The 17,341-nt window shown below is 47.9% G+C and overlaps 1 protein-coding gene across 1 annotated transcript in view; it reads right to left on the bottom strand.

The window, feature by feature from the left end:
* Positions 1–17,341, bottom strand: part of LOC121861144 (blood vessel epicardial substance-like) — a 40,302-nt gene that overhangs the window by 10,768 nt on the left and 12,193 nt on the right. The window contains exons 2-4 of the mRNA XM_042358710.1: positions 2,558–2,881; positions 464–733; positions 7–134 (exon numbers count right to left, since the gene is read on the bottom strand). Of these exons, the coding sequence (XP_042214644.1) occupies positions 7–134; positions 464–733; positions 2,558–2,854 (695 nt within the window). The 5' untranslated portion in view covers positions 2,855–2,881. The remainder of the gene's footprint in view (positions 1–6; positions 135–463; positions 734–2,557; positions 2,882–17,341) is intronic.

Genomic DNA, 17,341 nt, shown 5'->3' with positions numbered 1-17,341 from the left:
ACTCACTTGCCGGAGACGAGGATGGAGAGGCGCTCGTCGGCGGGGGTGACATCTTCCATGGCGTAGGTGTCCCCCGGCTCCACCCACACCACCGTCGCCTCCCTCACTAGGTGGCGGAAGTTCTGTCTGTTTACCTGTACACCCGGGAGCATATGTTAGTTACCTGTGTGCTAATTACCTGTATAGTGTTAGTTACCTGTATAATGTTAGTTACCTGTACAGTATCTTAGAGGTTAATGATCTTCCTTATAAGGGTTGAATTTAGTGATCTTACAGTGACCTAAAATCATCTTCTGTGATGTAAGATGACTGTAAGTAATCAGGGCCTATCATGGGTGACCTGAGCTAACCCTGATTGGTTTAAGTTGAACCTGAGTGACACCAATCTCTCGAATGGTTATATAAATAATACTAAAAAATAATAATAGTAACCCCAACTGACCTCCATCGACCTCAGACTGACCTTGAGGGGCCTGAAGACTTTGTCGTAGAGGTCAACGAGATCCTTGTGGACGCGGGGAGGCCACACGCTGTAGGTGAGGTAGAGTACGTGGCCCGTGTTGATCATGAGGAAGCTCAGATTCCACGCCAAGATGTCCACAGCACAGATGTCGAGTACCGCCCACAGCGAGAACAACAAGATCCCCACACATAGCACCACCCGCATCACCAGCGCCGACATGCGGAAGTTGTGCGGCACCAAGAACGCCAGCAGGCAGAAGAAGTTGGCTACCTGCGGCAAGAGGGAGAATGAAGTTCAGAGGATACCTATCTTGTGGAACGCCAGCAGGAGGGAGTTGGTCACATGCAGTAGGAGATACGGAAGGAGTTTGACGATACTTTCCTTCTGAATCCATACAGAAGGAGGGGGAGGAGAATAATCTAAGGATAACCACCTTCAGGAACCTAACCTAACCATCTTCAGAAACCCAGCAGGCAGAAGTGTTCGTCAAGCAGCAGGTACAATGGTCGTGTAGTATAGTGTAGTGTAGTGTCTCTTACCTATAGTGATGTATAGTGACATAACTGTGGCTGCGTGGTATAATAGTGTAAAATGAGGCTGACTTGTGTTGGAGGGTGGGGTGTGGTTGAAACTGGGTGTGGCTCCACTTGTCTAGGGGATGTGACAAGACAACAGGGGTGACAATTTGTTTAGTCGGCTGGAGTGTAATGGAGGGTGTGGAGGGGGGAGGTAAGGTGAATGGGTGGAGGGTGGGCAGGTGGGTGAGGATTGAGGTAGGTGGAGGGTGTGGGCAGGTTGAGGTAGGTGGGAGGGTGTGGGCAGGAGGGGTTGTGTCTCTTTACCACCATCCATCACGGGCGAGGACACACAACACACCAGGACGAGTGGACCATCCAGAGTGCGACTCCCCCCCAGAGGGCCGACTTAACCAACACAGGACTCTCGCAGGACTAACTTTATAGGGATTTAAAGGATCCTACAGACTACTTGAGACTCACATAGACTCACAGAGACTCACGGAAACTTCCCTCAGGCTCCCACAGAATCCAATAAACTCCACCAGACTATCATAGACTCTCCCTCAAATTCTTCCAGACTTTCATGAACTCCCCCCAGACTCCCATAAAGTCCCCTAGACTCCCAGAGACTTCCACAGACTCCCATAGGCTCCCAGAGACAGTCAGGCTCTCACAGATTTACTCGAGTATCAGTGAAGGAGGAGGTCCGTGAGGGGGCCGTTTCAGCGCCCCTTCTAACTCGCAAGATTTCCCTCGGGGTTACATATCCACTTTCCTCACCTTCCTCTTCACGTCCCTGCCCGCTCCTCCCTCACCTCCCCGCCCCTCCCTCACCCCCCACCCCTCCCCTCCTCACCTGTCCTTACTCTTTCTCCTCCCATCACATTCTCACCACCCCCCCCCCTCTACCTTAACAAGATACGTTCCCTGGTCGACAGTCATAAGGGATATATCACCGTAAGAACTGTTAACAATCACGACCTTACGATACAAATACAACAAGAATCATTTACGTTAGTTTCCCCTTAAATTGAAACAAAGAAAATGGGGTTTGTTTATATACAGTACAATTCTGAGGCCATTTTATTTTTGTTCTCTATATTCTACACTTATTTTAATTAGAGAAAGTAATTTTTTCTTTAAGTAGAGAAATTAGAAAAGAAAAGTGTATTACGGGTTTAAAGTACTTTCAATTGTCGATATTTAGAGAGAGAGAGAGAGAGAGAGAGAGAGAGAGAGAGAGAGAGAGATAACTAACTAATTAGAACTCACTTTCATCCGAGTTAAATAACTTTCTTTATCTATCACACTTTCTTTAATTAGAGAAAACAAAGAGAAAAAAAAACAAGAGAAAGTTATTGTTCCGGTTTTAAAATCACATTCACCTGGAGTTATCTTGAGGGAGACCGAGTTTTGTTTAATTAGTGAAAGTCAAGAAAGAATAATAATACCTTGGTCGTTCTTAATTCACCTGTACCTCAATGTTTACTTTAGGTGATTCAGAGTGGAGTCGGGCCAGGAGAGAGAGAGAGAGAGAGAGAGAGAGAGAGAGAGAGAGAGAGAGAGAGAGACTTACCTGGAAGAGAGTAAGGCTCGCCCCTGGCCACTCTTTACAGTACACAAGACGGCCGGCCAGTCCCACCGTCTCATTGACCGCCGTTTGATTCAAGACAGTAAAGTTATTCTGCAGGAGGAGGAGAAGTGAATTGTTATATCCTTCGGCCCAGGAGACATCAGCATCCCCCTCCTCCTGTCCGCCGGAGTCGTTGTAGAGGGTGCCTTCCGTCGTGGTACCCGCCGCCACCTCCGTCACTAGCTTGAACGCGGTCGGGCTCACCACCACCAAGTTGCCGCTGAAGTTGGTGACCAGCATGGTGCGGCGCCGTCACCTGCACCCCCCCTGTCGTGGTGAGAGATAGGTGGAGGGTTAAGTGAGACACACACACACCTGTTTACACCTGTTCCTGATTACACCTGTTAAGAGACATTTGTTTACACTTACACCCTATTATAATCACCTGTAGATAGATAGATAGATAGATATATAGATAGATTAGATTAGACAGACAGACAGATAGACAGACAGATAGACAGATAAATAGACAGACAGACAGACAGACAGACTCACCTGCTGAACTATATTAACCAGCATAGCGTACCTTAACTAACAGGTGATGAGTTAATTACCTGGTGATATACAGTAAGTTAGCTCTGGCTCCTACCTTCCTACGAGAGAGAGAGAGAGAGAGAGAGAGAGAGAGAGAGAGAGAGAGAGAGAGAGAATGTGCCGCACTGCACCACCTCGCTTCCAGGTGTGTGCCATCCCCCACACACCTCCCCCACACACACCCTCCCCCACACACACACACTCTCCCCTGCAATAATACCCTCAACAACTTCTCCCCACACACACACCCTCCCCCACACACACACCCTCCCCCATCATCTCCCCCCTACACACACACACTCTCCCCCACACACACCCTCCCCCACACACACCTCCCCACACACACCCCTCCCCCCACACACACCCTCCCCACACACACCCCTCCCCACACACCCTCCCCACACACACCCCCACACACACCCTCCCCCACACACCCTCCCCCACACACACTCTCCCCACACACCCTCCCCACACACACCCTCCCCTACACACACCCTCCCCTACACACCACACACCATTAGAAATGCCTCAGGGGGCCACTTCGGCATAATGTACAGTCACTAAATATTGTAGATAGAGTGGTATCCAATCTCTGCTTCGATATTCTGTTATTCTTGTCTCGTTGTCTCGTTCTCTTCTCTCTATTCCTCCATTTTATTTCTCTCTATATCTTTCCCTTCTCTTTTTTTCACTTTTCATCGCTCCATCTTTCTCTGTCTCTCCTTTTCTCTCTCTCTCCTTCTCTCTCCTTCTCTCTACACGTGAGTCATTGTATATAATTACCGGAGAATAACAACAACAACAGTTCCAATAATACAACTGGATATAACAAACTCTTTAAAAACGACATAAATATTTAGATCGGCTCAAATTTTCTTCATTGATTAATTCATTATTTAATCGTCTGAAAAATAATATGATCCAGGATGACAAAGTATACACGTGAGTCATTGTACATAATTACCGGAGAATAACAACAACAACAGTTCCAATAATGCAACTGGATATAACAAACTCTTTAAAAACGACATAAATATTTAGATCGGTTCAAATTTTCTTCATTGATTAATTCATTATTTAATCGTCTGAAAAATAATATGATCCAGGATGACAAAGTTAACCCTGAATTAATAATAAAATGCAAAATAAGATTCGTTCCAATAATGTTTTGTTAAAAGGGAAACTCTCTTTAAAAAAATATATCAACATTCGTATATTCTCCAGGAGCCATTCACTTAATATTCTGTATGAAACGAAAATGAATTAATTCTGTCTGAAAACACAAAACAATAACAACAACAGTGGATTAATATGAATATGAAACAAGTCTCATTCCAAAAATGGACTTAAACCCGACTAAGTCTTCAAAAAAGATGCAAACATTGATACGGTTCCAACAATCTCCAAAACTCATTAACTTACTATTCAACCTCATGAAAAAAAAAATAATATCTTTTAGAAATACAATAATATTTTATGAAGTATAAAAGCTCATTGTGATTTAATAAACATCTAAAAATAGAATAAAACTGACAAATAATTAATAAAAAAAAAATCCCACGTTCCAAAAATGTACGTAGATTCACAAAGTCTCCTGAAAAGATCAAAACACTGGAACCAGGCTAAAAGACCCTTCACACTTAATGAAATAAATATCAAGCTCTAGAAAATAATACCAACTGAAAATTGAGATAAAGAGAAAAACAGACTCAAAGAAAATTAATAAAAATGGAAATGTGGGTAAACAAAGATGGAGAAGGAGGAGATAAAATAAACAAGAGAAAGAGGTGATGATGTAACAGCTAATCAAAATACAGACCTGCCTTGTGTGTTTTGTATAACTGTAGCGTGACGACGGCTTTCTTTCTTTCTTTCTTTCTTTCTTTCTCTCTCACTGCATCTCTCCGTTTTCATCCGCCCCCCCCTCTCTCTCTCTCACCGGCCCTCCATTTGCACGTTACCAACTGGGGGGGTAATGAGGAAGCGTGGAGAGGTTGGGGGAGAGTCTGGGGAGAGGTTGGAGAGTGTTGGGGAGAGTGTTGGGGAGAGTGTTGGGGAGAGGTTGGGGAGAGGCCGAGGAGAGTGTCAAATAGGGAGGGAAAAAGGGTGAAAGCCAGCAGGGAGGGAGAAAAGAAAGGAGAGAGAGGAAGGAGAGGGAGGAAGGGAGAGGGAGGAAGGGAGAGAGGGAGAAGGGAGAGAGGAGGGAGGGAGAAGTCATAATGGAGGAGGAGGAGGAGGTATGTTTGATGGGGGTGAGAAGAAGGGAGAGAGGGTGAGGAAAGGAGGAGGGAGGGTGAGGGGGGGAGGAAGGGAGGGTGTATAGAGGCCCTCGAGGAAGATAAACACTCTCCTGAGGAACATGTCTCACTCTCCCTGATATATCTCTCCCTTAGTGAGATAACCTAACCTAACCTAACCTAACCCAACCTAACCTAACCAAACAGTCTCTCCATTTGCTTAGGTACTGTTTATGTAAAGGTACACTCTACGACGTACACACACACACACACACACACACACACACATACACACATCAAAAAGGCCAATAAAAAAAAATAACCTAGGAACCTTTGAGAATCCACCTATTTTTTATAGTAAGTTAAGTGAACCAATTAGTTAAGTGTAAAAAAAAATCTGGAAATACGAGCCTTTGAGAATACTGTACCGCCACGAGTAAAGTTATTTTCAGTACGTTATCAGTGGAGGCGCCTCGTTGCCAGACTTCCTCGAGTAGTAAAAAAAAAATAAGGTTTCTCTCCAGTCAAGTCACGTTAACTAGGTGGGTGGTGTCTGGCAGTGCGGTACGATCTCCTCCAACGTGTATATTACAGAGCTGCCAGGCGAGTTAAGAGGGTTAAAGCCAGCCAGTTAGTGTGTTGAGAGATACATAGGTTAAGTTTCTCTTTTAATTGGTGATCTAAGGACGTATTTAACTGGCTCACTTAACTCTACAATAAATTGGTGGATTCTTAAAAGTTCAGACGTATTTTTCACCCCTTAACTGGAGACATAAAAGCACAATTAACTGACTGCCTTACGTTACAACACAAAGATGGATTCTCATAGGTTCATAAAGTCAAATATAATTCTAAACTACAGATCAGAGAACGTATCTAACTCACCTAACTCACTCACTTAAGTTACCACACGGGGACACAACCATCAGAGGAACCTTTCGCTAACACACTTAAGACTACAGGAACTATATTACGGTCTGCCCTTTACCCAACCTGCAGTATGAGCGGACGAGCACCCAAGACTGCGACAAGACCCAAGACCCCACCCCCAGCCCCCCCCCACCCCCAAGTAATCCCTTAAGAGCGACAAGACCCCACTAGTCCTACCCCCCAACCCCCCCCCCACCCAAGTCCCCCAGTAATCCCTTAAGAGTAAACTGCAGGGCGATTATACCTCAGTCTAGTGTCATAAACCCTGACTGAACGAGCACTGGGAACACGATGCTGCCCTTATGATGGTGCAGTACAGGGACTTACTGTATGCTCATGACTATATAGTAGGTGTTAGGTTAGGTTAGTGATAGGGTGTTTTATCTTCAGGTGATGTAATTAGCGGGTTTATCTTCAGGTGATAAGGCCGATATATTGATATATTTTTTTTTATTTTGAGTGAAAGTATGATACGTTTTCCGCTAAGGTAATACCGCCAAATTGCCAGACGATCCTAGTGAGTCAACACCGCTGCCAGACGATCCTAGTGAGTCAACACCGGTGCCAGACGATCCTAGTGAGTCAACACCGCTGACAGACGATCCTAGTGAGTCAACACCGCTGCCAGACGACCGCTGCCAGACGATCCTAGTGAGTCAACACCGCTGCCAGACGATCCTAGTGAGTCAACACCGCTGCCAGACGATCCTAGTGAGTCAACACCGACTGTGAGTCAACAGAGACGAGCCTAGTGAGTCAACACCGGTGCCAGACGAGCCTAGTGAGTCAACACCGGTGCCAGACGATCCTAATGAGTCAACACCGGTGCCAGACGACCCCAGTGAGTCAGATATTGTCGTATCTCCAACACAAAAAGAGCGCCAAGAAAAAAAATCTTCCTTACATCATCAATACAAACATCTTTCTTAGCCAACACTGTGTCATGAGTGAGCCAGCCGCCACCACCAGCCCCACCACCATCAGCCACCACCAGCCCTCACCACCAGCACCATCACCACCCACCACCACCACCACCAGCCCCACCACCACCAGCACCACAACCAGCCCCACCACCACCACCAGCACCACCAGTCAGCACCAGCAGCCGACTGTCCTCACTATTATTGCCGCACCGGGACACACACTAGTGGTAAACAATATATTTAAAGAATATGTCAGACTGTGTGTACCCTGGAACATGTCTGCAGAGAGAGAGAGAGAGAGAGAGAGAGAGAGAGACCTTGATAACTGTACTGTACTGGGTGAAGGTCGTACCCTCTTAACAACACCGGATACACAAGGGCCATAACCATCTAGGGTAAGACGTCCATGATCTGTGGATAGATTGGTATAGGTAGATAGGCGGGTTAGGTGGGTGGGTGGGCTAGGTAGAACGTCCATGAACCGTACGTAGGAAAGGTAGGACTCTTGATAACTTGGCCTCAGTGCCCTGACCTTGGCCCAGCACACACAGGACCAGGGACGCCCCAACCCACTGACCCATTTCCAGGACACGTCGATACCACCACCCCCCCCTGACGTCATGTTTACTGGCTGCCCCCACCACCACCACCCCTTCCCCACCACTACAACACCTTCCCCACCACCCTTTCCCCACCACCACTCCTTCCCCACCCCATCCCCACCACCCCTTCCCCACCATTATCCTACCTGGGGTTAAGGACAACGCCTGAATACCACACATAACTAGACCCACAGACGCGGCCCCTCTTCAGTCTTGTCATTACCTTCACGGCCAGAGGACACATGCAGAGCGAGTCAGACTTTCGAAGGACGTGGACGAGCTGAAGTAGTACAACACAAAGGCCTCCTGGATGTATAATAAACAACTCTGCAATATATTTCCCAACTTTGCAACACACGTCACGTCTTGTCTTTAGGGGAATCGAAGAGGTTAGGGAGAAAAACGTACTGTTATCGATATCTTGTTCGGAAAAACACACGGGATGAGAGTTTCAGACGGGTATGACCTGGTTGAGGCATATACGCAACACAGAAGAGTTCATACGTTGTTATCTGATGATTAGATTAGACCTCCTAACACTACCTGGTGGAGGAGGTTAGGTTAGGTTAGTCGGCTGTTTTTCTCGTCGGCTGTTTCTATAAGCCGGCTGTGTTTTATACCTTAATTGGCCCACTATCCCTTAAACACATGACTACACGAGACTCATATCAATAAATTGCTATATAACAAGAATCAGGCGCTGGCTAAATCACACAATGGAATCTACTGATGGAAGTATTGAAGATTCTGAGTCACCTTAAGCCAGAAATTGTCACGGTAATTTTTTCAGGTGATTCTGAGATGTATTGTGCATGATGGTAGTGCATGATGGTGTGCATGATGGTGTGCAAGATTGTGATAACAGGAGTGTAGGCCAGAGTAACCTAACCTAACCTAACCTAACCACGCCTCAAGGTAACCAATTCACATACTTTCAGTTGTTATTTGCATGACTCAAGTAATAAGCATGCATGTTTTTCCTTCATAAATACCGTACGATTAGTTTGCATGACACAAGACAAGGAATGCTTTCATTTCTTTCAGGGGAGGTCTTATGATTTCTTTCTAATGTTAGCAGTGCGAGTAGGTGTTTATTTCTTTCACAGTTGATAGAAGCTCAGGAATGCCTTCATTTCTTTCACAATACAATAGCCTTTACGATTTTTATTTGCATGATACAAATACAGTATTAACTAGACTGCATGTATTTCATTCACAAAGACTTCTCTCTGTGTGTGTTCATAAGAGTGCATGTTTAGTGTGCATTACAAAATTACTATGAATACATGCACACACAACGAATGCAACACGTGTGCATGAAGGTCTCTCAGTATGCATGACAGAAACAAGAAGACTCAGTGAATGATGAATGTATTTGCATGATAAAAAGTTCAAGCAGAATCCATTTGCAATATTAATAATGTCTGCATGATTGTAAGTATGCAATAGATTTATCTTCTAATATTTGTGTGTCTCCTTTGCATGACAGGGGTAACAAGAATGCATGAATGATATGTTTGCATGGTAATAACAGCAAGGAAAATCCCATGCAATAGTGATAGGTTTGCATGGCAGAAAGAATGCAATATTTCTCACTACCATCATCAATACGGTTCCATTGCATGACAGAAAGAATGCCATATGTCTCACTACCATCATCAATACGGTTCCATTGCATGACAGAAAGAATGCCATATGTCTCACTACCATCATCAATACGGTTCCATTGCATGACAGAAAGAATGCCATATGTCTCACTACCATCATCAATACAGCTCTTTTGCATGACGAGACTGAAGTATAGAATTCACATTAATATAATCTACACACCTTTGCCATGACAAGAGTAAAACAACAACAAAAGAATCAATGTTTTGTTCTGTTTTTTGCTTTATCTCTGACAATGTTTTATAATTTGCGTCAATCGTCATGCAAAACACAGCCCGGGGTCTGGTTCACGTGCAGTGTTGACAACGGTAGGCGGGAAGGTGTGTTTGTGTCGTTATGAGTGTTGTGTTAATAAACGTTGGCAACACTGTCAATTTGTCCCTCAAACTCGTGACGATGTTGTTGTGGTCAGCCAGCCAGTCAGCCAGCCAGCCAGCCAGCCAGCCAGCCAGTCAGCCAGCCAGCCAGTCAGCCAGCCAGCCAGCCAGCCAGTCAATCAAGGGGTCATCTGAGGGCGGCGACCACGGCCCACCAACCCCAAAAAAAAATCAACTGGACAGGATGTAAACATGTTTGTGTACGTATATACTGTAAATTACTTACACACACACACACACACACACACACACACACACACACACACACACACACGACAGAGCTCACGGGACTACAAAGCAACAGAATCAAACATTAATTCTCAACTTTGGCTTTGTGTTGAGGTGACCTGGTATGGCTATGAGGAGGGAGGGAGGAGGAGGAGGGCTGTGAGATGATGCAATTCTCCATCCCTCCTCCTTCTCCTCCTCTCTTTACACTTCACCTTCCTCTTTCTCATCTCTATCTCATTCCTCCTCCTCCCTCCCTCCTCCCCACCCCCTTGGTCGGCTGCCTTCACTGTATCATTCTATCATAACCCCTCTTGCCCTCCCTCCTGCTCCCCCTCCTCCTGCCCCTCCCACCTGCCCTCCCTCCTGCCCCCTCCCACCTGCTCCTCCTTATTGGTGCTGTCCCTCACTGCGTCACGTCCCGCCCTGCCTCCCCTTGATGCCTGGCGTCACACTTTCTGTCCCCCCTTTCTCTCACTTCCACCCCTCCCTTCTACCCTCCCTCCCTACACCTTCCTCCACCTACCACCTGTAACCCCCTCCTCCTCCCTCCCACCCAATTCTTCTCTCCCTCTCCTCCCACACACAGGTTCGTGTAGGCCACCACGTCACCACCATCAGACACACAGCAGGTTACTGAGCTCTGATGTGACACCACGCATGACACTGAACAGTAGTAACATGACACCGCGGTTATGTGACATGAGATGTAATGACACCCAACTGGACATCTCAGAGTAATACTGACGATGCGACACTCAGGTCATGTGACACCAGGGCCCTGTGACACAATTTCAAATGGACATATGACACAGGTAATCAAATGGCATTGGTACAATATGACACTGGCACGATATGACACTGGCACGATATGACACTGGCACGATATGACACTGGCACGATATGACACTGGCACGATATGACACTGGCACGATATGACACTGGCACGATATGACACCAGTTTCTGTGATAAGTTGAAACTCGAAACTTGAAACAGTCACTGAGAATGAGAGGGTTAAGTTAGGTTTTGTGTGTGTGTGTGTGTGTGTGTGTGTGTGTGTGTGAAGAAGACCTACATAGCGTGTCTGTGGGGGTAAAGTCAGTGTCAATGTACAGTAAATTAAAAGGTACAATAATGCAGGTGTGACGGACAGGTGTATCCCTCCCCCTCACTCACCTGGATTTTTTGCACCTATTTAATTACAGGTGTTTAAAGCTGTCCTGACTGTCTCTGTTGCACACACACACACACACACACACACACACACACACACACACTCACTTATTCTCTTGCTCACCGTATACAACAGGCCAGTGTGCGTGCGTCACAGGAACACATAAACACACACACAAGCAAGTCCGCCCTCTGTGTGTGTGTGCGTGTGTGTGCGTGTCGGTAATGTGTACACTATAAACGGTCATGCAAGGCGGTGTATCAGTAATTAAATGCTCTACTTGATGTGACGTTTACATGTGAGTATCACGGAAAGGTTTTTTTTAATTCATTATTTACAAGTGGTGGATGAGGGGCGGTGGATGAGGGGCGGTGGATGAGGAGGGGTGGGTGAGGGTGGTGGATGAGGGTGTGGATGAGGGTGGTGAATGAGGTGGTGGATGAGGGTGGTGGATGAGGGCAGTGGATGAGGTGGTGGATGAGGGGCGGTGGATGGGGAGGTGGGTGAGGTGGTGGATGAGGGTGGTGGATGAGGGTGGTGGATGAGGGCCGGTGGATGGGGGTGGTGGATGTGAGGGCGGTGGATGAGGGGTGGTGGATGAGGGCGGTGGATGGGGAGGGGTGGAATGAGAAATTAATTGGATGAGAGGTGGAGGTAAGAGCTAGAGAGGAGGAGGAAGGCAGAAGAAACTTGGGGGGTGGGTGATGTGGTTATGACAGGTGATCGATGCTATAGAATGTCAACACACACACACACACATACACACACACATCTTACACACACACACACACACACATACATACACACACACACACTATACACACACACACACACACACACACACACACACTACCCCACAACATCACACCACGGACAGACGGACAGAGAGGAAAATGAAAAGAAAAGACAAAACCCGAGAATAAACGAAAAAACTGATAAACAAAATCAAGTAAATAATAAAATCCCTGATAAACTATAAAAGAAAGGAACAAAAAATAACCCAAAACAAAAGAATAACACAAAAAACAAAAACGCATCAACAAAGACCTCAAGACAACTATTACTGGCAGTGTCTCCCTGTGTTAGCAATCAACCTTTACAGCCAATAAAAACCCGCCTTTTAGGAAAATTGGTGTTGTTAACGGAGGGTCGGTGAAACTACCTTGATGGTGATACAATGAAGACGGTAACCACGTCCTTACTATAGTGATACAGTGAATACAACAACCACGATCTTATAACAGTGATACAACGAACTACAATAACCACGCCACACTGTATTATAATTCTTGATAAAACAACAACAATAATAAAACAGGAGACGACATTTATATCGATTTGATGAGAGAGAGAGAGAGAGAGAGAGAGAGAGAGATGAAAATTAAACCAGATTGCAATTGCTGGTACCCTTCAGGGAGATATTTTGTGTTTTAGGGGAAAACTTTGGCTGTATAGGGAATTACTGGAGAACAATTTGGCGCTAAAGGAAAGTTTATGGGGAGAGAGAGAGAGAATTTGATGGCATGAGGAGAATTTGGTGAGAAGTGACCAAATTTGGCGACCAAAGGAGAGAGATTTGACGAGCTAAGGAGAGTGGCGAAGATGAGGGAGAATTTGGTGACCTGTGGGGAAATTTGGGAGACTTTTGGGGTAACTTGGGAATGTGGGAAATCGTTTCGCGTCAAACACAGCAAAATCATACACAGCAGAGGTACAGGCCAGGGGTGCAGGGCAGGGGTGCAGGGCAGGGGTGCAGGGCAGGGGGTGCAGGACAGGGGTGCAGGGACAGGGGCAGGGCAGGGGTGCAGGACAGGGTACACACAGCAGGGGTGCAGGACAGGGGTGCAGGACAGGGGCAGGACAGGGTGCAGGACAGGGTGCAGGACAGGGGTGCAGGACAGGGGTACACACAGCAGGGGTGCAGGACAGGGTGCAGGGGCAGGGGTGCAGGCAGGGGTACACACAGCAGGGGTGCAGGACAGGGGTGCAGGGCAGGGGTGCAGGCCAGGGGTGCAGGACAGGGGTGCAGGGCAGAGGTACACACAGCAGGGGTGCAGGACAGGGTGCAGGAGGGGTGCAGGACAGTGCAGGACAGGGGTGCAGGGGTGCAGGACAGTACACACAGCAGGGGTGCAGGACAGGGTGGGTGCAGGACAGGGGTGCCAGGGGTGCAGGCCAGGGTGCAGGACAGGGCAGGCAGGACACACAGCAGGGGTGCAGGACAGGGGTGCAGGGCAGGTGCAGGACAGGGGTGCAGAACAGGGGTGGGACAGGGGTACACACAGCAGGGGTGCAGGACAGGGGCAGACAGGGGTGCAGGAGGGGTGCAGGACAGGGGTGCAGGACAGGTACACACAGCAGGGGTGCAGGACAGGGGTGCAAGACAAGGGTGCAGGCCAGGGTGCAGAACAGGGGTGCAGGGCAGGGGTGGAGAACAGGGGCAGGGCAGGGTACAGGCCAGGGGTGCAGGACAGGGGTGCAGGCCAGGGTTGCAGGACAAGGGTGCAGGGCAGGGCACACACAGCAGGTGCAGGACAGGGGTGCAGGACAGGGTGCAGGGCAGAGGCACACAGCAGGGGTGCAGGACAGTGCAAGACAGGGTGCAGGACAGGCAGGACAGGGGTGCAGGGCAGAGGCACACAGCAGGGGTGCAGGACACGGGCACACAGCAGGGTGCAGGACAGGGTGCAAGACAGGGGTGCAGGACAGGGGTGCAAGACAGGGTGCAAGACAGGGGTGCAGGACGCGAGATCAACACCAACACCGGAGAGGCAGTGAGCCGGACCTCCCCTGGCTGCTTGGTGCACATGCCCCTAAGTGCACATGGCCACCCCTATACCCTTATGTTTACATGGTCCACAGGTGCACATGATCACCCATTGGTGCACATAGCCAACCTACTGTATGTGCACATGGCCACCCCGCGGCTTAAATGGCTATGCATGGCTATCTGGCTGTCTGTCTGTCTTTGTATTCGTGTCTGTCTATCTTTATGTGTCTATCTGTCTAAGTTGGACTCTATGTGTCTATCTGTCTAGGTGTGTATCTGTCTATGTCTGTCTGTCTCTATATGTCTATCTGTCTGTCTGTCTATTTCGTTCACCTGTACACATTGACAAAATTCTTCTGCCTCGCTGCAACCACTACTACTACTACCACCACTACTACCACCACCACTACTACTACTACTACCACTACTACCAAATCACTACCACTACTACCACCAACACCACCACCACCTACCACCACCAACACCACTACTACCACTCACCACCACACACCACCACCACCAACAATACCACCCACCACCACCACCACCAACACCACATCACCACTACCACCACCACCACCACACAACTACCACCTACCACCACCACTACCACCACCACTACCACCACCACCACTACTACCACCACTACCACCACTACCACTACTACTACCACCACTACCACTACCACCACCCACCACCACCACTCACACTACCACCACCACTACTACCACTACCACCACCTCACCACCACCACTACCACCACTACTACTGCTACCACCACTACCACTACACTAAGAGGTAATCGAAGGGAATGGGCGTGGCTCTAGGAGGTATGACCACGCCCATGAGAGAGAGAGAGAGAGAGAGAGAGAGAGAGAGAGAGAGAGGAGAGAGAGAGAGAGAGAGAGAATTAAATTGAAAGAAAATGAAGGTCAGTGTATAAAGGGTAATTAAGCAACTAATAATTGAGTGTAGAGTGTGTGGTGGTGGGTGGGGCAGAGTGTGTGTGGGGTGTAGGTAGAGTGTGTGGTGTGGGTGTACAGAGTGTGTGGTGTAGGTAGAGTGTGTGTGGTGTGTAGCTAGAGGTGTGGTGTGGGTGGAAGCAGAGTGTGGTGGTGGGGTGAACTAGAGTGTGTGGTGGTGTGTAGAGTGTGTGGTGGTGGTGTGTAGCTAGAGTGTGTGTGGTGGTGGTGTAGTTAGAGTGTGTGGTGGTGGTGGTGGAAGCAGAGTGTGTGGTGGTGGGTGTAGCTGAGTGTGTGTGTGGTGGGGAAGGTTAGAGTGTGTGGTGGTGGGTGTGGGGAGGTGTGGTGGTGGGTGTGGCTAGATGTGTGGTGGTGGGGTGAAATAGAGGTGTGTGGTGTGGTGTAGCTGAGTGTGTGGTGGTGGTGGTGTAGCTACAGTGTGGTGTGGGTGTAGGTAGAGTGTGTGGTGTGGGTGTAGCTAGAGGTGCTGCATTAGAGTGAAAAAAATGTGCTTTATTTCCCCTGCATAACTCAGGGTCGTTGGCCGGCATACATTATATATTGTTCTATAAACCTGATTTAGGATCGGCTTGTATTGTCAGAGCCTTTGTGTGTGTGTGTGTGTGTGTGTGTGTGTGTGTGTGTGTGTGTGTGTGCCAAGCAATGACGTGATTGCTATTTGATCTCTCTCTCTCTCTCTCTCTCTCCCCCCTTGCACAGAGATTTCTTTTAATATCTGTTCCGTTTACCAATTTATATGTCTGCCTCTCTGTCTTTCTGTCTATTTCCCTGTCTATGTATCTGTCTTTATCCTCCGTTCTTCTTAGTATTTCATCTGTTTGGTCCTCTACAGCCAACAGGAGAATCCACAGTACTTACATAGTGACTACAGCCCTCACTTACACATCCCCCAGTCATACAACCATCACAACCCTCACTAGACGCCACACACACACAGACACACACACACACACACACACACACCACACACACACACACACACACACACACACACAGCCGTAAATACTCTCCCAACAGCTACACAACAATACATTCACACAGTCATTTGGCAGTGAAGGTGTATAGTGTACAATGCCAACCTCCCTCTGTTACTTGACCCATCCTTGCCCCTACTTGGACTCCTGGGTGACCATGAAGGTATGAAGGACTCCTGTAGGTGATTCTGATAGACTCCTGTAGGTGACCCTGAAAGACCTGTAGGTGACCCCACTGGGACTCCACAGGCGACCCCACAGGAGTCACCCAGGCGAGTTCTTGGTACATTGTTCCTTAAATGAGAATCGGTTTAAGTTGTTGACATGGTGGGGGTGGGAGGAGATGAAAGGATGGGGATGGAAGAGAAGGCTGTGAGAGGAGGAGATGAGATGTTGTTCGTGGTGGTGTAACTCGAAGCTAGCCAGTGTGTGTGATGGGAGGGCGGAGGAGGGGAGGAGGGGGAGGGGTAAACAAGACTAATAGAAGGAAAGCTGACTGAGGAATAATGTATAGTCGCCAACACTTATACCTGGTACAATGACTGGGGTATTTGGTGAGATGTGGCATCATTGTGGAAGGCTTATCTAGCATTCTTAGTCTGGCTTCTATTCCAAGGTTCCTTAAGGGTCATTCTGGGTGTTTTAATACGATATAAACAAACACAGAGTTGCCACATCTCACGAAAATGCTCCAGACACTGTACCAGGTATATGTGCAGGCGACTGTACCTGACGTTCTCTACTAAAGGCAGAGAGACAGTTTATCACGACTCCTCTCACCATATCAACTCTCTCACCATAACGACCCTCTCACCATAACGACCCTCTCACCATAACGACCCTCTCACTCTAGCGACCCTCTCACCATAACGACCCTCTCACAATAACGACCCTCTCACTATAACGACCCTCTCACAACAACGACCCTCTCACAACAACCACCCTTTCTCTACAAAATGGGTCACAACATTATTTTGAAAGGGATGAACGGGATCTATGTCATTATCTTTATATGAGAAGAGGGAGAAAGTGGCTTCAAGGAACTTTCTTAGTTGTTATATACACGATGACTCGGTGTTGCCACGGACAGTCAAAATGCCAAACAAACAATGTCGAGTGTAGTATAAATAATTTAGTGCCATGCAGACCGCCCAGAGTGCCATGTAGACCGCCCAGAGTGCCATGCAGACCGCCCAGAGTGCCATGCAGACCGCCCAGAGTGCCATGCAGACCGCCCAGAGTGCCATGCAGACCGCCCAGAGTGCCATACAAACAGCTCAGTGCCATATATTTAGCTCAGAGTGCCATACAAACAGCTCAGTGTCA

The sequence above is a fragment of the Homarus americanus genome, unplaced genomic scaffold, assembly GCF_018991925.1.
Source record: "Homarus americanus isolate GMGI-L3 unplaced genomic scaffold, GMGI_Hamer_2.0 scaffold52806, whole genome shotgun sequence".
NCBI classification, from domain to species: Eukaryota; Metazoa; Arthropoda; class Malacostraca; order Decapoda; family Nephropidae; genus Homarus; species Homarus americanus.
This window is presented reverse-complemented; position numbering and strand designations above follow the sequence as displayed.